Raw genomic sequence first — 23,692 nt, forward strand, 5'->3', positions numbered from 1 at the left:
GCTTTCTGATATTTCCCCAGACCTACATAAATATCTGCTGAATGAGAGGATCTCTGTGCCTGTATCACAGAAGGGAATGGTTAAGAGAAGGGACGGAAGGATTCAAGTCAAGTCTTTGGAGGTCGCTTTGGGTCATTCACAGGAAGGCAGCACACCCTACTGCTTATGGGTGTGAACTTTGTTTGGGTCTACATTCTGGCTGTGTCACCTACTGTCTTGGCTAAGTTATTGGTGCTGTCCCCACTTTCTCGTCTGTAAAGTGGGGGTGGTAATAGTACTTGCCGCCCAGGAATGTTAGGAGAATCGAAAGTCTGATATTTGGAAAGCACCTTTGATAGCACCTCCCATAGAGCGAGTGAAACATATGCCTTTACATTAATAGAAGCAAACTTCTGCCGCTTGAGCTGATTCCATCTACGTTTTATGGACTCGTTTTGAGTCTCCTCAGCTGCAAGCAGACAAAACTTGATCGTGTTGTGACAAAAATTTACACTGGAGTCCTCTGAAGTGTGACTTGAGTATCTCTTGGTTCATACAGCATGGCCTTCTGTTATTTGAGCTGATTTTCCAGATAAATGGATTTTTCAAATAATAGTTAGATGGCTTCCTTACAATGAAGCTAAAGTAAATATTTTTGTGGTAAAAAAAATATATATATATATATATTAGAATATAATGTGAATCAGATGTGACTCATTTCTCTAATATGTTAATAAAGTGATTTACATATTTTTAAATTTTTTATCTTTTATTTATTTATTTTTTTTTGACAGGCAGAGTTAGTGAGAGAGAGAGACAGAGAGGAAGGTCTTCCTTTTTGCCGTTGGTTCACCCTCCAATGGCCGCTACGGATGGCGCATCTCGCTGATCCGAAGCCAGGAGCCAGGTGCTTCTGGTCTCCCTTGCGGGTGCAGGGCCCAAGCACTTGGGCCTTCCTCCACTGCACTCCCGGGCCACAGTAGAGAGCTGGCCTGGAAGAGGGGCAACTGGGACAGAATCCAGCGCCCCGACCGGGACTAGAACCTGGTGTGCCGGCGCCGCAAGGTGGAGGATTAGCCTGTTAAGCCATGGCGCCTGGCCATGATTTACATATTAAAACAAGATCTTTGGGGGCCTTGCTGTGGCACAGTAGGTAATCCTCCTCCTGTGGCGCCGGCATCCCATATGGGTGCCAGTTCTAGTCCCGGCTGCTCCTCTTCTAGTCCAGCTGTCTGCTGTGGCCTGGGATAGCAGAGTCCTTGGGCCCCTGCACCTGTGTGGGAGACCTGGGAGAAGCTCCTGGCTTTGGATCGGCGCAGCTTCATCTGTTGCAGCCACCTGGGGAGTGAACCAATGGAGTGAGTGAACCTCACTGTCTGTAACTCTACCTTTCATATAAATAAATAAAATATTAAAAAACAAAACAAAAAACCACGCAAGATCTTTGATTCTGTGAGGTTGCTTTGTATAGCTTCTAGACATCACTTAACTTTTCAATGATTTATGTTTTTCTGAATGCTTTTTAGTATTGACGGTTTTCCCTACTTAACATGAGTCTGACCAAAGAAGCTACTTCAAAGATCTTAATGTTGTGTGGAGAATTGGAAATTGGTAGCTTTTACTTAATAGTTTTGTGATTGGTATGAATACATGTATAATTTTAATATTGTATTGATCAAAGTGTTTCAGCTTACTTGAGTTTGATTCAGCATTTGTAGTTTGTATAAAATGTCCATGAGAAGTGACCTAAGGGATAATGTACTTGTTGTATCTTAGATCTGAATTATGATATTTATTCATATATATTTTGTCAACATTTTCTACCTCGAAACACACACACACATAAACACATAAACACACACGAGCGCACTTCAGACAGCTTGTGGAAAATGGAATGAATTAAAAGGTGAATTTACTTTGGTGCAAGCATTTTTTGATATACATAAAATGCATTTTCCGTGAACTCTTTGAAGACCCCTTGTGTCTACAGACACACATGTGTACATGCATGTGCACATACACTACAAACACAAGAGGGTCTTCAATAAGTCTATGGAGAACACGTATTTCAAAAAAACTAGCATATGCATATTTAAAACTTTCTGAAACAAAATAAGTTTTCCTTTTAATTCTGTTTTCTACATAATTTTTAACATGTTTCAGCTTACCCCTTTGAGAACATTCAGAATTTGCATTTCTCCAATCTTCATAATTTTTATGGGCTATTTGACAGGATACTTGCAGTGATAATTTTTCATAATGCTAAAAAACTAAGGTATTCAAATCAAAGCTTTCTGGTCTTCTAATTTCTTTTTCCTAGCTTTTTGAAAACTGTGCTTTATGCTTATACAACTGGAAAGCACTAACCTTGTAGACTGAAGGCATGGTATATTTTGTGAACATTCTCAGTGCTGTTAGACTTACCAACATGACCTGAAGGCTTTTGTCTGGCTGCTGCAATTTTTAGTGCCAGTATTAACTCCACAGTTTCGTCCCTTGGTGTGAGCTATTGTCATCAGCCCTTCCGTGTGGAGAAAGAAATTTATTACAAAAATGTACCATTATGCTGATATTAGAAGGAAAAGATTTATTGTAAAAAAGAGAAAGCTATTCTATTTGGATTCTATATGAGTTTTGCAACTTAAACTGCAAAACTTCTTTTTTCCTTTTTGATTAAATTGATTTTTGGTATTGTCAATGAAAAATATTGAATTAGTTTGCAAACATTGAAACAAAACATCCCCCCCCTTTTTTTGCTATGTCTTGGGATTTGTAGCAAAATTCTGAGATTGAGATCTCAGTTTTATTGCCCACTAACACCAGGCAGATTTAAAGAACATTTGTAAGCCCTAACTTATTTATCTGTATAATAGAATAGTAATGCCAATCTACATAATTATAAGGATTAAAGATAATAACATTTAAAATTCATAGGATAGTACCCAAAATACCATCTGTAAATTATTATTTTATAAATTTTAGAATGGAGGTGCTTTAATTCTGGAAATGTTACACACACACACCTATTTATTTATTCTAATACAGTTTTACTGCATCCTATAAATAGACAAAAACTGTCAAAATGAATATTTCCTTTATATTTTAATGCCTTGATAGGTTTCTTTCTCATCATACATTTCTGTTCTTAAGTTCTAAAAAGTCTTCATAAAATTATCAGTGTATAGAGGGAGTTTCAGTAAATTTGACGGATTCCATAAGAGTTTCCATATATTTTCCACCATTTAAAAATACAACTAATGGGTTAAAAATTCATTTTTTAACCACTTAAATGCTGTTTTTCTTTTTCAGGAGTTTTTTCATAAACCTTAGTTTACAGTGATAAATGAATCACCTGAAACAAACAGGGCTGTTTTGTGATTTTTAAATTTAAAAAAAAAGATTAGAACTCTTATCTACTTTTACTATTTAATCAGATGTTCATTTTTTCCATTAGTATCATTTATTAAGCATTGATAAAATACATATAAAGCTTCATTTAAAATATAACTGTAATACCCAAAAAGAATAAAAATGTGATTATGGCTTAATAGCCCATTAAAAAAATCATGAAAAGTTTGTTTAAATTTTTAAATGTGAAATCAAAGTGTATTACAATAAGAATTATTGTAACTTTCTTAAGACTAGTAATTACATTTTAGTATTTCCTTAATTCAAGTATTTATTGTTTGTAGAAGTAAAGCAAATGACTCTTGCTAGCTAGTTTTATGGAAATAAGCATTTTTGACTCATTTATTATTTTGACAACCCATTTTTTTTTTATTGTGATAATTACATTTATTTTTTTTTTAACTTTTATTTAATGAATATAAATTTCCAGTGTACAGCTTATGGATTACAATGGCTTCCCCCCCCCCCCATAACTTCCCTCCCACCCACAACCCTCCCCCCTCACGCTCCCTCTCCCCTTCCATTTGCATCAAGATTCATTTTCAATTCTCTTTATATACAGAAGATCAATTTAGTATAAAGATTTCAACAGTTTGCACCCACATAGAAACACAAAGTGAAACATACTGTTTGAGTACTAGTTATAGCATTAAATCACAATGGACAGCACATTAAGGACAGAGATCCCACATGAGGAGCAAGTGCACAGTGGCTCCTGTTGTTGACCCAACAAATTGACACTCTAGTTTATGGTGCCAGTAACCATCCTAGGCTGTCGTCATGAGTTGCCAAGGCTATGGAAGCCTTCCAAGTTTGCCAACTCTGATCATATTTAGACAAGGTCATAAAAGACAGAGTGAGGGCCGGCGCCGCGGCTCAACAGGCTAATCCTCCGCCTTGCGGCGCCGGCACACCGGGTTCTAGTCCCGGTCGGGGCACCGATCCTGTCCCGGTTGCCCCTCTTCCAGGCCAGCTCTCTGCTGTGGCCAGGGAGTGCAGTGGAGGATGGCCCAAGTCCTTGGGTCCTGCACCCCATGGGAGACCAGGAGAAGCACCTGGCTCCTGCCATCGGAACAGCGCGGTGCGCCGGCCGCAGCGCGCTACCGCGGCGGCCATTAGAGGGTGAACAAACGGCAAAAGGAAGATCTTTCTCTCTGTCTCTCTCTCTCTCACTGTCCACTCTGCCTGTCAAAAAAAAAAAAAAAAAAAAAAAAAAAAAAAAAAAGACAGAGTGAGGATAGTAACCAATGATCCTAAGAGTGGCATTTACCAGGTTTGAACAATTATACAGCATTAAGTGGGGAAGAGGACCATCAGTACACACAGGTTGGGAGTAGAGCCATTGGTGGTAGAGTAGAGGTTATGATTACAAAGGGATGAGGCCCAAGTGCACTAGACAGGGCCTAGAACAAAGGACAGAGTCATTATTAGAGGAGCTAAGAAAGGTGCTGTCCAAGCTACAATTAAGTTTTCTGATTGAGAGGCAAATAGAACCTGATAGAAGGGTCTTGATAATAATCTGGTGGGCTTTAGGCCTTGTAAGTTCAGAGGCCCAGACCTATCTATCTCTTCACATGGGGTATATCCTAAGGGAGGTGTGAACCTCCTAGGGGAAGGCACTCTGTTGACTTTCATTACTTGGCTGGCCTGGGAGGAGAGCTGGCCAGGTAAAGGCAGGGGGCATCTCTAACAAGAAATTTACAGTTCTGCCTGCAATGTTGCTGACCCTACTTGACCATCCCCTCAGCTTCAGTGGTCCCTTTGGAAGTTGGGCTGAGTGAAGGGCTTTTCAGCTTAGAGCCAATAAGATCTGTGGCTCTGACCTGGGCATCCTTCGACTCCAGGGCAGGTCCATTTCCAGTGATCCAACTCTTGGCAGAGCTGCCAGGGCTCTTCACAAGCTGACTTCTGCTGAAGCCCAGGCTTACCACATTGAAAGCCACTGCAGTGGACTGGCCTGTTGGGTCTCCTTGAGGGCAGATCACTGTACAGATCAGCCATTAATAGGCCTGCCACCCATTGCTTCTGATGCCGAGCTTTCTTTTCCTCCTGGTTTGTGTTAAAGCAGACCAGAGGATGCAAGTCAAGGGAGTGCCCGTGTCCCATCTCTAATCTTCGGTGGCCTGAACTACAAGTCTATAGTCACAGGCATGTTCTGTAGTAGTTTTTCTAAGGTAGACAATGCCCATGAGGAAAATTATATTCTCACTTTAAAACTTTCTTTCCCTTTGGTCTGAAAGGGAGGTTTTTTCTACTTACTGTATACTTCGCTGATGGCGAAGTAAATCTAGCTATGAGATTATTATTTAAGTTCTTATTTTGGCTATGCTATTACAGAAAAATGTTAGCCATCTCTTTTATAAGGTCTAAAGATTAAATTGTGCATCCTACAGATTCCTTCATAATAGAATTAGTTTCCTACCTTGAAGAGAATAGAGAAATGAAAGAACAAGTTGGGCTTAGAATAGAGAAGTGAGGGAGCAAGTCCTAGATCGCTTGCTGACAATAGCAATATCACATGAATACTTAGCAAACCGTTTCAACCATTAGATAACAACTTAAGAAAACATTTACCAGAAGGTCCAATGCCTTCTATAAATTTTAAGAATCATGTATTTGAAAACACTTCTTAAATATCTAACATGGTATAGTTTGTTTAGCCAGTAAACTTAAGCACAACCATATAAAATGTTTTTAGTTTCTTTCTACCAACAAGTCTAAAACATATGATACACAGATTCAGGTCACACAAATTAAAATGTATCTTTGATTGATTTTAGCAGCTTAAATTTATGGACAATCTTATCTATAAGCCATTTAAAATAAAACTCTTAATAAAATTTCCCCATGTGGACATACAATATGTACACACATATAATATAGCATAATAGACCAATATAGCAATTTTAATAATAGCTTTTAAAATCTTTAACTCTTTTTGTAGATTGCCAATTGATTTGAATTGCTTTTTCTTTTTAGTAACCTCAGTTAACCATACTTTCTCTCAGTTGGTACTGTTAATACATTATTGGCTTCATCTGTTTACAGAGCCATCCCAAAGTACTGAATACAATAAAAGTGGCTGGAAAAAGTCCATAGGAACCTATAGGAGGACAGCTAAACACAGAACCAACAACGCTTTAGTTTTATGAGCAGCAGATCATATATAACTGTGGATGACAAAACCCATTTTTTAAAGATAAGTTATTTTATTTCTATTACTAATATTTTTCATTTAATTTTTAAAAGGCAGAGAGGCAGCAAAAAAGAAATAGAGACTTTCCACCTGCTGGCTCACTCCCCAAATGCCCACAACAGCCAGGGCACGGTCAGGCTGGAGTCCAGATCCTGGAGCTCAGTCTGGGTCTCTCAGATGGGAGACAGAAACCCACATATTTGAGCCGTCACTTGCTGCCTCCCAGGGTGTTCGTCAGCAGAAATCTGGATTGTAGGCAGGGTAGCTGGGACTTAAACTAGGCACTCTGATATGGGATGTAGGTGTCCCAAGAGGTAACTTAATTGCTGTGCCACACGCCTACCCATGAATGCCAATTTTGACCATTTAAAAGCTAAAAATTTACTTTGAATAAATCAACTGTTTTTATCAGATCAAGTTGGACCTTTTTAGTGTGTTATTTTTAGATTTGACTAGTAAACAAACAGATTAATACTTTATCTGAATATATTATTTTACAATATAAATCATTTCGTAAGATTTTTTTTTTTTTTTTTTTTTTTTTTGGTCAGGCAGAGTTAGACAGTGAGAGAGAGAGAGACAGAGAGAAAAGTCTTCTGTCCGTTGGTTCACTCCCCTAATGGCCACTACGGCCGGCGCTACGCTGATCTGAAGCAAGGAGCCGGGTACTTCCTCCTGGTCTCCCATGCGGGTGCAGGGCCCAAGCACTTGGGCCATCCTCCACTGCCCTCCTGGGCCATGGCAGAGAGCTAGACTGGAAGAGGAGAAACCGGGACTAATTCCCGGTGCCCCAACCGGGACTAGAACCTGGGGTGTGGGCGCCGCAGGCGGAGGATCAGCCAAGTGAGCCGTGGCGCCAGCCTTATAAGATTTATATTGCAGAATTATCTAGAACTAACACATTGAGTGCATCTGTTTCATATGGTCCACTCAATATCTTTCTCATGAGAATAAAATTTTATTAGCATCAATTTGGAAATATTATCTTAAAAAGCATTTTGTGACAAATCCGTTTTTATAAAACTAGAAAAAGACAGCAATTATTCATGGACTAGTGTACAGTTGGACAAAACTAAGCAGGAAACTCCTTATTTGGGAAATTGTATTTTGGTTAGGGTGGTTGTTCCTTAAGAAACTCCATAATTTCCTAAGTTTAATTGAGTACACAGTGATTTTTTTGTCTTGGTAACTCATAAATATGAGTTTTAAAAAGCCATATGAATTGAAAAGTTATGAATTTAAAAACCAAATATGAGTTTAAAAGGCACAAGTATTTTTTTTCTTTTAATTTTTTTTTTCTTTACTTCTTTGAATGGCAGAAACAGACGTTCTTTCTACTGGTTAATTACTTAAATGCTCAAAACATCCGGGCCTAGATCAGGCAGAAGCCAGGAGTCTGGAACTCAATCTGCCAGAGATCCAAGTACCAGGGTTTCACCTGCTGCCCCTGCCCTCAACCCCCCAAGGCGTGTATCAGCAGGAAGGTGGAACTGGAAGCTGAACATGGCACTCTGAAATGGGATGAAGTTACCCCAAGTGGTGTCATAACCACTATACCAAACATCCACCCTAGGCTTCCTTTTGTTGTTGTTTTTAAGTGAAGTCATTGAAACAGATTCTTTCGGATAAAAAGAATGGATTAAATTTGCAAATAGTAATTCCATCAGTAAGAGGGTTTCTGTACTATAGAAGATAATTATATTATTTCCTATGCTGATATCACTACAGAGTTCTGTTCATGTGGCTTTGGCAATAAGCAGATTTTGAAAGTTCAGAGGCATAGATAGCTATTCTGGGTTTCAGTGGCATTGTTAGAATGTACAAAGGAACACCAGAATTTCATGGAAAAATCAAAAGTATGTGAATTTTATAGAACTTTTTGGTGCAAATTTTAAACAACATGGAAAATGCATGTTATGAAAAGCTGCATGATTTCAAAAATTATTTGCCTCAAAATAAACTCATACTTTTAATTCCCTTTTTCAGCACATTTTTACAAAAGGTTTTATTTATGTATTTTGAAAAACAGAATGACAGAAAGTCTGCTAATTTACTCCCCAAATGCCTGCAACAGCTGGGGCTGGCTAGGCTGAAGACAGACTCTCGCACATGGGTGGCAGGGGCCCAACTACTTGAGCCATCATCTATAACATTCCTATGTGCACTAGCAGGATGCTTGATTGACAGGCTAGTGGCTTAACTCACTACAACACGATGCCTGCTCCTCCACAGACTTCCAGAAGTATCCTGGTATATAGCTTTAGAACTTCCTGGTGACACAAAGAGTATTGGTTTTTATAAGGCCCAGGATGGAGAAGAATCACTTCTTAAATTCTAGAGTTCATGGGTCTGGGTCATAGGACTGGAGCCGTGGTGCAGTAGGTTAATCCTCCGCCTGTGGCACCAGCATCCCACATGGGTGCCAGCTGCTCCTCTTCCAATCCAGCTCTCTTCTGTGGCCTGGGAAAGCAGTGAAAGATGGCCAAGTGCTTGGGCCTCAGCACCTGCATGGGAGACCTGGAAGAAGCACCTGGTTCCTGACTTCAGATCGGTGCAGCTTCTGCCATTGCAGCCATTTGGGGAGTGAACCAATGGAAGGAAGACCTTTCTCTCTGTCTCTCCCTCTCACTGTCTGTAACTCTACCTCTCAAATAAATAAATAAAATCTTTTTAAAAAATAATTTCTAGAGGTCACACACGGAACATGCTTAGCTGGTATTTTGAGTTCAAGTGCACTAACAAGTATTTCTTTGGCCTCCCTTACTTAAACTCCGAATGTTCTCTCAAGCACAGACTGACTTTGGAAGAGAAAGCGAGCAACTGTCAGTCACAAAACTCTATCCAAGAAATATCGAATTTTCTCTGCAGAGGGTCTTATTATACTTCCAATTGGAGCATATGCTAATGATTGTGTTTTTTTAGAACCCATCTAACAACAGACCAAGGCTATCCAGAGAGAAAAGGGAAGAGAATAAACTTTATTGGGCACCTAATTTGGAGTGGTTCCATTACATTTAATTCTCTCAGTAATGCTGTGAGGGCAGTAATATAATCATTTGTCTCCCTCCCTGATTTTACTCTCCTTCTCTCTCAGAAAGGAGATGAGAGAGAGAGAGAGAGAAATACATTCCATCTGCTAGTTCAGACCCCAAATGGCTCTGCAGCCAGGGCTGTGCCAGGCCAAATACAGGAGCTCAGAACTCAGTCTGGGTCTCCCATGTGGATGGCAGAGACTCACATACCTAAGACATTACCTGCTGCCTCTCAGGATGTGCAATGGCAGAAAACTGGAATCAGAAGCTGAGCCAGGGCTTGTACTATAATATGGCATGCAAGTGTCCAAGTGGCATCCTAACTGCTGTGCCAACTAAATACCTGCCCCAACCCTATGTCTTGATGATTCTTATGATACCTGCCTTATATGCAGGACCATAATTAGGTTTCCATGATATGCATTTGTTTAAAGTATGGTATGTCCATATGAATCTCATATACCATGTGGACATGGGTTGTCCAAACACTACATGATCTTTAAATTGAACTTGAAATCATAGCAGTGTTACCAAGATAGCATGTAAGCCCTCTTATCTATTCTCATGTACTTTAAATCAATAAATATATTTATTAATAGAACCCCTGAATTGGGCATGAGGTAATACCGGTCTCAGTCTCCCTTGTAGCTAGATGTGATTAAATGTGTTTCTTTTTATAAGAAAAATTATTTGAAGAACAGACCAAGACAGGCATCTCCCATCTACTGGTTCATCTTCCAGATATAGCTGGGTTTGGGCCAGGATGAAGCCAGTAGCCAAAAACTAAACCTGAGTCTCCCACAAGGGTGGCAGGGACCCAACTACTTAAGCTATCACTTACTACTTCCCCTGGTGCATTTTAGCAGGAAGCTAGAATCAGAAGCAGAGCTGACGCTTGACCCCAGGGATGTGGATGGATATGAGGCTCATAAGTGGTATCTTAAATGATATCTTAACTGATGTGCTGAATGCCTACTCTCTTTTATGTGTTTTAAGGTTAATTAACTGGGGCTGGCGCCGTGGCGCACTAGGTTAATCCTCCGCCTGTGGCTCTGGCATCCCATATGTGCGCTGGTTCTAGTCCCGGTTGCTCCTCTTCCAGTCCAGCTCTCTCTGTGGCCTGGTAAAGCAGTAGAAGATGGCCCAAGTGCTTGGGCCCCTGCACCCGGGTGGGAGACCAGGACCAAGCTCCTGGCTTCGGATCGGCACAGCTCTGGCCATTGCAGCCGTTCAGGGAGTGAACCGACGCAAAGAAGACCTTTCTCTCTGTCTCTCTCTCACTGTCTGTAACTCTACCTGTCAAATAAAGAAAATCTCTAAAAAAAAAAAAGATTAATTAATTAATTAATTTGAAATGCAGAGAATGACAAAGAAGCAGAGGGATCTTTTATCTGCTGGTTCACTCCCCGGATGGCCACTAAGGCCAGGGTTGGGTCAGGCTGGAACCAGGAGCTTCACCCAGGTCTCCCCCATGGGTGACAAGGCCCAAGCACTTGGACCATCTTCTGCTGCTTTCCCATACCATTACCAGCTGGATCTGAAGTGGAGCAGCCAGAACATGAGCTGACACCCACTTGGTATGCTGGCATCACATGTGGTGGCTTTACTCACTAAGTAGATGGGGTTCTTCACAAAGTACTGTTCAGTAAGGTGTAAGCTGAGTGATGTTGCATCACACAGACCCTGTGCTTACAAGAGGCCGTTTCCACTTCTCCTTCCCCACTACCCACAGGCTGAGTTGCGTTGTGGTATTAAGGGAATTTAGAGCACTAAATGGAAGCAGCATTTTTAGCAGAACAGAGCAATAAGATAAAAGGAGCTCAAATCTCCAGTGTGGAGCAGCCGTATGCCACAGTGAGCTGTGTGCACCTCACCTGTTAAACGAGAGAGGAATACATTCCTTTTTCTTCACTTACTCTGTTGGCTTTAGTTATAGCAGCTACCCTGGTATCCTAATTGCTCCCCACATTTTGATTATTAGAAATCAAACAGGTATGGTGAAAGCCACACGTTCATGTGGTTGGGAATGTCTTAACGTTGTGTATTGGTCCTCAGAAAGGAATCCATATGCCCAGTAGTGGTCAGTGGTCCCTCAGGTTGATAACTCCTGATTTAGACAGAGCAGAGATATCCTGTGACTGGAAGTATACTAGTCAGCTTTTTGTCACCAGATAAAAGACACAGGCTAGTTACGGAGGAAGGAGAGTTTATTTATCTTTTAAAAGAAGACAATGAGGGGCCAGCGCTGTGGCTCACTTGGTTAATTCTCCACCTGCGGCACCGGCATCCCATATGGGCACCGGGTTCTAGTCCCCGTTGCTCTTCTTCCAGTCCAGCTCTCTGCTGTGGTCCGGGAAGGCAGTGGAGGATGGCCCAAGTGCTTTGGCCCTGCACCCCATGGGAGACCAGGAAAAAGCACCTGGCTCTTGGCTTCGGATCGGCACAGCCCCGGCCATAGCAGCCATTCGGGGGTTGAACCAGTGGAAGGAAGACCTTTCTCTCTGTCTTTCTCTCTCATTGTCTATAACTCTACATGTAAAAAAAATAAAATAAAATAATAAAAAAGGCAGTGAAGCTAGGTCATCTCCCAACAAAATACCTACTTTAGTTCCTTCCTAGATCCAAGCATTAAGGCTCGGATCAACTGTGCTTCCAGGCCAATTATTTTTCTTGGAATTTTTGAAAAGAATAAAATCTGATGTGTTTGTTTACTGAGATGGTGAGTTTGTGTGCGTCTGTGTGTTTCTGCATGACTAGTTCTCAACTGTACAGTAAGGACAATACTATGATGAAAAATATTGCCACATAATGTAGAACTTCTCTCCAGAATGACTTCCCTGATGCATGATAATATTAGTCTTGGTTACTAATGTGCCATATTTTTTATATTAAAAAGCGTTTTCTCCAGTGTGACTTATCTGATATCCAATACCAGATTCACCTGGTAACCCAGTAAGGTTAGAGATATTAACAGTATCTGACACTGATTACATACTAAGGATTGCTCTCATATAAGAAATTCCTGCATGATTAATAGGGTATATTCTTTTTGATTAAGACTTTTGCACCTTTACAACACTCATATGTTTGCTCTAGATGTATTTTTTGATGAACAATAAAGTCAGAACACTGACAGATTTCCCACAATGAAGGCCCTCGGTAGAGTTCTCAGGTGTGAAGGAAATGTGACAGCTAAAACTGAAGTATTTTGCACAATCTTTACACTTAAATGATTTCATTAAATAGTGATTTCTATGATGCATAATGAGATGAGATGTCTGATTATAAGACTTCCCAAATTCATCACATTCACAGGACTTCATTGTTAGAAAAGTTCTCTGATGCATTAATGGAGTGAGTTTTGTAACTGAAAGATTTTGCATGTTCAGGGCTTTCAATGCAGTGTCTCTCTTGTATGAATTATCTCGTGACTAACAAGCCTAGAACATGAAAAATGCTTCATTTTTCCACACTGAATACACACATGCGTTTTGTCTCCAGTATGGGTTCTCTGATGTAGAAACAAGTGATCGAATCATGTGAAAGCTTTTCTTCATACATTTTCTTTGTCCATAGTGTTCCTCACCATGATAATTTACAGGATGTTAATGTAGCACAGGATCCAGCTGGAGGACTTTGCATGTTATTTGAGTTTGTAATGCTTCTCTTTTATTTAGACTATTAAATGTACTGTAGGGCTTATCTCTTGAGTTCTTACAAATTGAGTAAGGGGACTCTGCTAACAAAGGTTTTGAATATATCAGTTTTTGTTGTTTAAATAGCTTTCCTGATGACCTGTAAATAAATGTATGATACAAACTCTTAAAAAATTTATTTATTTATTTTAAAGAGTTACAGAGATAGGGAGAGGAAAAGAGGGAGGGAGAGAGAGAGGGAGAGGGAGAGGGAGAGGGAGAGGGAGAGGGAGAGGGAGAGAGTGAGTTTCCATCTACTTGTTCTTTTCCCAGGTGGCTGAAGCAGCCAGGCTGGGCAATGTTGTAGCCAGGAGGCAGGAGCTTCTAGGTCTCCCATGTGGGTGCAGAGACCCAAGCACTTGGGCAATATTCTGCTGCTTTTTATAGGCCATTAGCAGGGAGCTTGGATTTGAGGTTAGCATTGCAGGCAGTGACTTTACCCTCTATGTCACAATACTGACCCATGATTTAAACTTTTAACCTTTGAATCACATACTCTTTAGGTATTGACTGAGTAGAAAGATAATGTCTTCCTAATATTTACTATCTTTGTCCTTGCACTTCAGCATTTTCTTTTGGGTGATTACATTTTACCTGATTATTGTCCTCGTAGTTGTCCAACTTGTCATATTTCCAGTTATTTTTTACAGAAATTTTTAAAAAGATTGATTTATTTGAAAGATAAAGTTACAGAGAGAGGGAAGGGGAGACAGAAAGACAGAAAGATGTCTTCCTTCCATTGATTCACTCTTCACATGCAAGAACTGGGGCTGGGCCAGGCTGAAGCCAGTAGCCTGGAACTCCAACTGCATCTCCCAAGTGAGTGCCAGGGCCCCAAACAGGGGCCATCTTGAGCTGCTTTCCCAGGCACAGTAGCAGGTACCTGGATTGGAAGTAGAATAATCAAGACTTGAACCTGCTTAGTAGGTAGTGTCTTAACCCACTGTGTCAAAACACCAGCCCCTTTGTTATTTTTTTTACAGATTGTTTCTCATATTTCTGTTTTTTAAATGACAAATAATATAAATTATCCCTTGGCATTGCTTCCTCTTTAATATATGATTGTTTCTCTTTGGAAACATTATTATTGGAAATTGATTTAATTTTAACCGCAGTCTCTGAATCTAGCTCGATCTTTTGGTGAATTCCTCTCTCTCCACCAGCCAAGATCTTCACTTTTATTCAACTAGAAGGTTACATCTGTCTCGAAAGCAGATGCCAGATGCCTCAGGGAAAACAGGTTTTTATAGATCTCAATCATCTCTTCTGGTATGTGATTGAACCATATTCAGCAGCTTCTACTCTTTGGTAAAGTTAACAACCAGATCCTGGAAGGTAACTGATTTCTGGGATTGGACAGTAGCTCTACCTGCATCCCCACCCTGGCCTCCTCCAGCAGTGCCTGCTCATTTTGACATGAATTGCAAATGACATGTGCCAGCTGTTGCAGCCATTTCCACGTGACCCTCATCTCACTCCTGGCCCCTACTCGCAGGCACTTGAGCAGTACCACACCTGGTGCTGCCAACCTACATAAGAATGCCTTTCCATGAAAAGGCTGTTCATTCTGATAAAGGTCTGTTGTAGTATAAGGATTATGCATTCACAAAATGAGGAAGATATACCATTACTTTGACCTCTGTGCGTCAAAACCAAATTTTCTAAAACCAACTAACACTAAATTCTCTCAATGATTTTAAGTTCGTATTTACATACCTTAGTGGAATCCCTAGGGAAAAAAAATGATTTTTTTAAAAAAGATTTATTTATTTATTTATTTGAAAGTCAGAGTTACACAGAGAGAGGAGAGGCAGAGAGAGAGAGAGAGGTCTTCCATCTGATGGCCTGAGCTGCTCTGATCTGAAGCCAGGAGCCAAGAGCTTCCTCTAGGTCTCCCATGGGCGTACAGGGACCTAAGGAGTTGGGCCATCTTCTACTGCTTTTCCAGGTTATAGCAGAGAGCTGGATCTGAAATGGAGCAGCCAGGACTTGAACCAGTGCCCATATGTTATGCAGGCACTGCAGGTAGCAGCTTTTTTTTTTTTTTCTTGCTCAACCTTTTAATATAAAAAATTCACTGATGTACAAAAATGCCAAAGTGTGACAATGACAACATAGGAAATCCTGTGATTGAAAGTCCCCTCGAGTGCACGTGCCCGCCCACACATACTATGGCATGGAAACATGAACTAATGTAAACCAGTGCTACCAAGAAGCGCCAACACGTGTGTTCTCCACTTCACCAATCAGAGACCAGAATCTACTCCAAGCATTTGGTAACAGAAAGTACGGCATCTTCCCAGAGGCAGCAAGGCAGGCTTCTTACTCGCGATGAACCAGCACAAACAAGCCCAGCAGAAAGAGCACTGCGTGCTTAAATTAGGGATAGTCATTTATGAGAATTGTCACAATTCCAATATAAGGGACAAACCCCTGGGCTCTGCCCACCACGTCCTTTTTCTCTAGCCAGTGTTGTCCTTGTTTGTAGAGGCCTCGGTCATCAACTGCATTATTATCTCCTTTGGTCAGAAACTTAATATGTCCATTTTGCTTTTCATGAATCTTTAAGACTCGATGAACTATAGGAATCTCTCTTCCTTCTATCCTAAAAACAACAATTTCTCCCACTTGTATGGGATCTTCAACCCGATTTGTTAGGAAGAGAAGATCTCCTCTGTGAAATGCAGGCTCCATGCTGCCACTGAGCACCACTACAATCGGACTTTCACTTCCAGTTATTACCATCAACCCCTTCCAGATCATTAGTGCCGAGGAGACAATCATCCCCAAATTTAGGACTTGGTAATAGAGCTGCCTCTTGTTCATTCTCCGCACATCGTCGAAAAAGTCTAGAGACAGCATGGTGGGGACAGCTAGCGGGACACGGGCAGGAGAGAGGGCGCGAAGCGACCAGGGAGGGCGGAACAAGGTAGCGGCTTCAACTGCTATACCACAGTACTGGCCCACAAAAAAAGGTGATTTAACATCAGAACTAGAGAGCTAGAAGCTGATTTGGCTAGCAGAATAGTTTTCTTTTGAATAGACATTTAATGTATGTCTTTTGCTGGTGCATTATCACACAGTTCTCAGGTTCCCATCACTACTGTGCCACTTAGCACATGAGTCAGGGCAATAATCAAAGTTTTGGACTAATGCTTTTTCTAGAACTCAAAGTATGGTGCTATATTGTTGTTGTTTATCTGATCAATTAACTTAATGTTGTTGAAATGGCATATAAATGTCATGTTTTGAAGAACGTACAAGATGGTTCAGATCCCTTCAGAGTTGGGTAGGACGTGAAGAGAGTTAATTTAATCCTAGTGTGAGATTATACGTATATACTCCTTTTCTTTCCCATGTAAATATGAAATTTTCAAAACTGCTCTTTGGCCAGGCCAAAGCCAAAGCCAGGAGCCTTGAACTCCATCTAGGTCTCCTACATGGGTACCAGGGACCCCAGTATTTGAGCTATCATCTGCTGTCTCCCAGGATGTAGTAACAGGAAACTGATTAACAAGTGGAATAGCTAGGACTCTAATTGGTGCTCTGATATGGGCCGCAGATTTTCTAAGTGTGGGTTAACCCACTGCACCAAAATGCCTGACCCTTAAAAATGCATTTTTTGTAATAGGTTTGAAAAAAAAAAATAGCAACCAGCTAGTAGCTGCACACATGGAGCTGTATCAATACCACATCTTAATCTACAGCTGCAACTGAGGACACTTCTTGATTAAGCTTGTGGTAGCTTTTAGCCATCTATCAGGATGCATCTGGTGTTTAAATAATTACCACGGATCCTTGGATTTTATATACACTATTATCCCTGTTATATGATGTGTTTGACACACTATCTTGACATAACAAGGAGATGGAAAGTATCCAGAATTTATACTTGATCTTAAAGGCCAACAAAGCTCCAGTGGATCCACCGTGGGCCAGACCAGGACTGGAACTTCATTTATTACCTGACTCACACATCCCTACTCTAACAGGGGTAAAAGGTCAGGGAGTGAGCATGCTGATGTTTTAAGTCTGTGAATGTCAGTTTCAACTCAAACTCCTTTTATAATCATTCTCAAATGTTTAATTTTGCCTCTTCTACACTGATGGTTACCTTTATCCTCACCTCTAGAGCCAGAATGGTCCCTTAGCATTATACTTTTTGAGGGAAAGAGGTCGTATCTTTGAACGTGTATATTCACCAATCACTGGATGCTATCTTCCATTGGAGAGAAGGTCTGTCCTAGGACAAGGCAATTTCCTTCAGCCAAAGGCAGTTTCTAGAGAGAGAGCGAGAGGGAGAGGCAGCCATCAGCCTCCAGTACACATCACTGCTAGCATCTGGGGAAGTGAGTATCCTGGTCCTGATTGGAAGATATGAGCCTCACACCACAGCATCCACCTGAAATCCATAGGCAAATTGTGATAGCAGAAGGTGGTGAAATATAAACAAAATAAGTAAGTAGATGAGAAGACCACGTATCAAGATGTAGAATTGTCCCTGTTGTATCACGAAAACATCTTTAAACACAATCCACCCTCCTCCCTCCCTTCCTCCCTCCCTCCCTTCCTTCATTCTTCCCTCTCCTCCCCCCCCACATTGTTCATGACAGATACCATGCATTGTGAGCAAGATTAAGAATCCGAGCATTGTCTGAATCCTGACTGTGTTCCAGTAATACTGTATGTTTTCATTAGTCCTTAGGCCATGGATAAACTGAAACATAAATAGGAAAACTACTTGATTTGTACTCACCTAAGTTAAAAGTGACAGGATGGTAATTGGAGCTCACTTCTTGTGTCAAAGAGTGCTGTGCCCTTCCCACTATAGCTACAGAACTTTATGGAGAACATTAACCATCGGTTCATTGCCTAAAATGTACAGGAATAAAGAATATTTGATCTGTGGTATCTAAAGTTGTTAAGGAACACTTAAAGGAATAAAATTATTATTTTAGGAAATGAAAAAAATTTTAACTTCTGCTTATAGCTGTATATTTTAAAATTTTCTGTTTTCTTCTATATGTAGTTATAAATAGATTTTTGCTTGTTGAATAATTATACTCGATCTCATTCCTCAGTGGGATTACCCATTAAGGTAAAGCTTTGGCTGTCTTTAAGAAAGGTGCCTGGAGAAGTGCTTATCACTGACAAACTGGCCTTTCTTTATAAACATGAGTGCCTGATAGGGCACAAAAGCTTTTATTTTCTTGTACACAAACCTTTGAATGACTCATGAACAGTATGAGTAGCCTCCAATATATTTGAAGGGAATCACTCAAAAGGAGTTCATGTTAAAATTTCCCTTAAGATTGTTTAGGGGAAAAGTATGTGTGGAGATGGTACATGCTATGAGGTACTATATGTACTACATGATATTACAACATAATTTTGTACCGTGTATTTCAGAGAATGCTTCCATCAGCCCAGGGGTAATTTCAGAGGTTATTTTGTGATGAGACTGCCACATCTCATTAGTAAGGTAAATTTGTCATTCCCTTGGCTAGGTCACGAGATATTTCAGATATTCCAGTGATGCTATACCTACCTTCAATTAGATTGCCAGTGTTTCTATGAGAATACCTCTATAAAAAGTAAACTGTAGATCATTAGGAAAGCAGACTCAAGCCACCTCCTTGCACCTCAAATTGTACTAGACATTATAGAAAAATTAATCCCCATATCAAAAACTGTTCCACGGAAGTAGAGATTATTGTCCTTATGTCATAAATGAGGAAAATGGTGAAACTTTCATGTGCCTTTTTTTTCTATTTGTGAATTGACTCCGTACTATTCCAAGCAGCATAGACTATATATTCAAAGAGAGCAAACTAAACATATTGGTATTTGTATCATAGTGTTTCAAGGGTCATTTAGAAAAAATTTAATTGTATTTTCCTCATTTTAGAGATGAAAAACAAAAGCCTTCGAGGCCATGGCTTGGTGTCAGCTGGAGGGTTAGCGGTTAAGTAGGAGTGAGAAGCAGGTCTCATGTTCATAACCTCGTAATCATTTTGCCTTAGGGCGCTTGCCTTTGTGTGTCCTGCCTTCCCTGCAAACTGAAATATACAAGTAACACAATTCCTTAAGCTTTGTATATAGTGAACCATTCCCATATCTCATCTTCTTTCTTGGCAAATTTACAAAATCTTCCATTTTAGAAAAAATATGAAAGCTGTTCTTTAAAGGCATACAGAAGCTCAGCTCTGGGCCCTTCCCTTCAAATGTTCTCCTCTTGATGGAGAGATGCTGAATACTGGCAGAGGGGAAGTTGAGAGTGAAACTGGCATATTACCAAGGAATAGGACTTTCGCTTCAAGAGCTCCTGCTCATATTGTAAGTTTAAGTAACTAATATAGGTTTACTACTAATTTATAAGAGGAAGTAGCCAACAATAGGTAGTCTTCTTGTACAGAATCTTTGTACTGTTACTTACAAGTTCTTTAAATTAGGGTCCTGGAATTTTTTGTTGTGTTCTGACATTTGAACTGCTCTGTTTTATTTGAATTGTGTCTGAATATATCATTTTATTCTCAAGGGCTGTTAAACCATTTCTTGCAGGAAGTAGGAGTTACTGGGTGAAGGCATAAACATATTTAAGAAACTTAATACATGTTGACAAACTGTTTTTCAGAAATATCTGTTCTACCTGATGTGAACTATAATCTACAGCATACATTTGTCATAATCATATCTCTGCTAATTTGATATAGAAACATTTTCCAGGGGCTGGTGTTGTGGCGTAGCAGGTTAAGTTTCCGCCTTCAATGCCAGCATCCCATAGAGGTGCCAGTTTGAGTCCTGGGTGCTCCACTTCTGATCCAGTTCGCTGCTAATGTGCCTAGGAAAGCAGTAGAAGATGGCTCAAGTGCTTGGGCTTCTGACACAGGTGGGAGATCTGGAAGAAGCTTCTGGCTTCAGTCTGGCCTACCCCTGCTACTGCAGCCATCTGGGGAGTGAACCAGCAAAATGGAAGATTCTCTTTCTCTCTCTCTGCCTCTCACTCTCTAACTCTGCCTTCCAAATAAGTTTTTAAAAAAGCTTAGAAAAAAAGCCTTCTTTTGACTTCACTGTTTAAAATTGACGTGTTAAAAATCTGCTACTTGAATCCATTCATTTTTGTGCTCAATCTTTAAAAAGTTACTTTTTAAAAGCTAGCAATTCCCAGCTTTTTCAAATATGAAGCATATTTTAACCATCCCATTTAAAAAAAAATCTTAATTTTGTGATGTTACAGAACTAAGCTGAAATTTATAAACATTCCACTGTTAAATTTTTTAACAAATCAAAGTAAAATTCATGAGTCAAAAAACACAAAACAAAAATAAAAACAAGGACAAGATTATAAAACTAATACAGATCCTAGCATTAACAGTTGAACAGAGAATGTGATTTTAAATTCTTAAAGGATGATAAAGTGTAGAAACTGAACACTTACAAATTACTTAAGACCTGAAATAACTGACCAGGAATTACACACTTGGATCGTGGGAAAATAACAGGCAGGGGTTATGAGTGACCCTGCACTGTTTTAGCTACAGCCCCATGTCCTTCTCAGAGGAAAGCCTGGTGTTGATTAGATACTGAGCCAGATTAATACTGGCAGGGGAGCCAGTAATAATAAAGAAAAAAAGGAATTTTTTGTTGTGTTCTAACATTTGAACTGCTCTGTTTTATTTGAATTGTGTCTGAATATATAATTTTATTCTCAAGGGCTGTTAAACCATTTCTTGCAGGAAACAGATTTATATCAAACCATATTCTGCCTCAGGAAAAAATTCTGAGAAGAACATTGAGTTCCTCATTCTTAGTTATAGGCCTTTTCTACTTGGCGACAGTATTTCACATTAGGTTTTACCAAGGTCAACTACTAGAACTCTTACTCAGACTGTCACAGAAGTGTTCATACTCCCACCACAATCACTGCTAGCCACTAACCAGGACTCAAGAAAGTTCCTGTAGCTCCTTATTCAGAGATGAGCTTAGTAGGTAGACAAATGAGGAAAATATAAATCTTTATGTTAGAAGCTTTGAGAATTTGTCATTGAAATATCAGAAATTCACTTGCTGTGATATCTTTCTGGTTCTATAAATAGGTTCATTACAGTTTTTACAATGTAACCTCTTTTGAATTAAATTAGTGCTGAAACACGTTAATTGTGTTTCAAAGGGAATGTGGATATAGTCCTTGCTTATATTTTATTATTTTCTTATTTTTGTGATTAAGTAGTACATTCTCCTTTCATAAGCTAGAAGATTCTGCTGACTCATAATTAACAGAGCTGGTCCCAGACGATGATTTCTAGTAATACTGATGGCTTTCTTTGGAGTAATGCCTGTTTTTTCATTTTATCAGTCCTTTAACCCTTGAAAAATGTCCATGTGTTTGCATGTAACTAGGCAGGGCCGAGGTCTGGCTGAGGGTCAGAGGATGTCCTTCAAGGAAGGAGCCTATCTGATTCATAGAAGATTTATAGTGGTGACCTTGACCCCTTATCTGGACATACCATTGTGTATACTGACCCAAACTAGCTGTTTTATTCTTGATTCATCACACTTCTGAAAATGGAAGGTATGGTTGTTTTTTTGAATAGTGCTTCATCAAATATAGGATGATGATAAAAATGATGGTGGCTTCTAGTTGCTTTCCTAATTAAAACTGGTCCCTTATATTTTCCTAATAACATTGCTGTGCACAAACTAAGCACTTAACTGATATGTGTGATGGATGTTCAGAAGTATCTGATGACCTTGCTATTGTCAGTGTAAAGGAAGCCAAGTATTAGCCACTCTTGTGTTCTCATATGTAAAATAATGCAGTGAGCTGAAATTTGAGCCAGGATTTAATTACTAAACCTCAATTTTTAAAGTGAAATTAGGTATAGTAACATATAAATCAGAGATTTATTTGCAATTAAGTGTTAAAACAGTATTTAATGATGTTCATTTCTATTGGAGACAATAAAATCTCTAATTCTAACACATAAAATCAGAAAGATACTGTAAATCAATGAATTTGCCTATCTTCCTGTTCTGTTATCTTACTTAGATGAAATTTTTGTGATTGTTATAAGTCTTCAAAGATAAATTCTACAGCTTTTCCAGCATACTTCTAGAACCCAACAGCACTTGTAGTTAAGAACTTTCTCATATCTACCTTAATCTGTTGCTGAAATTTAAACATTCCTTCTTAAACTGCCCTCTGTAGAAATTAAGACTAGATCACTTTATGTTTATTTTGTTTATGATAACCCTTGATACATACATTTAAATAATGGCTAAGTTATCCTTGAGTTTTCTTTGTAACCTTAAATGTTTGAAACTAACAAGAGTTCACTGTTATTTTTGATGTAGGGGTTTATCTTCATGCTGTGTATTGTCCTTGGTGATTATCAGTGAGAAGCACTTTGTTTCAGAAAACTGGGAACAGAGTGTGATGAGTTGGCTCTGAATGTTGGAATTTATGGTAGTTTCCATGAGAGACAACTTGAATGCACATTTAAAAATAAACACAATTCATTTCTTATGTTTCTTTGGTTTAAAAATGACCAGTGCTTTTAACTTATAGATTCATTTCATCTCTCATGATGTTCTTTACACTGTATTACCTGAAATGTGAATTGCATACTCCTTTTGTATGGAAGAATCTTAGGAAACATATCAATCCCTTAAAAATTATGTTAACTTCTTCAGTTGTGGCTTTTTTTTGCTTTTAAAATGATGGCTCTTCTTTGGTGGCATAATCCATAAGAATTGGTATGACTCTAAAATCGATTATATAATTCATTTTTCCACTAAGGAATTTCTACTCTGCAACCATGTCTGCATAGGGTTAGATTTCTTGAATGGTATTAATACCTTTTTATTCTGTCCATGTGTTACTATGGTATGAAACTAATTAAATGAAAATTTTCAGGTAAGTTGAATTATCTATTAAGCTGTGCATAGGATTTTCCTGGTGAGGGCTGGACTTGATTTTGTTCTGTTTTTTAATATGATGCTCATTTCATAGCATTGTTTGAAATCTCTGAAGCATTTACATATAATGCAAATAGACATATCAGTTTTCACACAGACATACTCTCACATTTCAGACCAGGTTATTAACAGATTTTTATATGGATTTTTTTTTCAATAAATGTAGATAATATTAATAGTATGTTTAGGTAGCTTCCTTGTCTAGTAAAAGCTTAGTTCACAGCTAAACATGTCTGCAATTTTACTAACTCATCACTGAACTTGATACTGTTATGCAGACTCAATCAGCCATTTAGTGATGTAAAACTGACTCTATGTCCATTAGTAACTCTCATTTAAGCAGCTATCATTTTATATGGATAATATCATGTTAGTGAACCTGTAGTCTAGTAAAGGTAATGAGT

At 39.3% G+C, this 23,692-nt stretch overlaps 2 protein-coding genes across 2 annotated transcripts in view; one reads left to right on the top strand and one right to left on the bottom strand.

Annotated features, from left to right (window-relative positions):
- Nucleotides 1-23,692, top strand: part of CTNNA2 (catenin alpha 2) — a 1,271,675-nt gene that overhangs the window by 29,934 nt on the left and 1,218,049 nt on the right. The window lies entirely within an intron of this gene.
- LOC133772210 (signal peptidase complex catalytic subunit SEC11A-like) lies at nt 15,690-16,207 on the bottom strand. Its single transcript, XM_062208722.1, has one exon. The coding sequence runs from the start codon at nt 16,170-16,172 to the stop codon at nt 15,690-15,692; it is 483 nt and encodes a 160-aa protein (XP_062064706.1). The 5' UTR covers nt 16,173-16,207.

The sequence above is a fragment of the Lepus europaeus genome, chromosome 13 (genome assembly GCF_033115175.1).
Source record: "Lepus europaeus isolate LE1 chromosome 13, mLepTim1.pri, whole genome shotgun sequence".
In the NCBI taxonomy this organism is placed as follows: domain Eukaryota; kingdom Metazoa; phylum Chordata; class Mammalia; order Lagomorpha; family Leporidae; genus Lepus; species Lepus europaeus.

Bases quoted from the DNA above. Each gene is read 5' to 3' on its own strand.
- LOC133772210 (XM_062208722.1), bottom strand. From the start codon at position 16,172: ATGCTGTCTCTAGACTTTTTCGACGATGTGCGGAGAATGAACAAGAGG.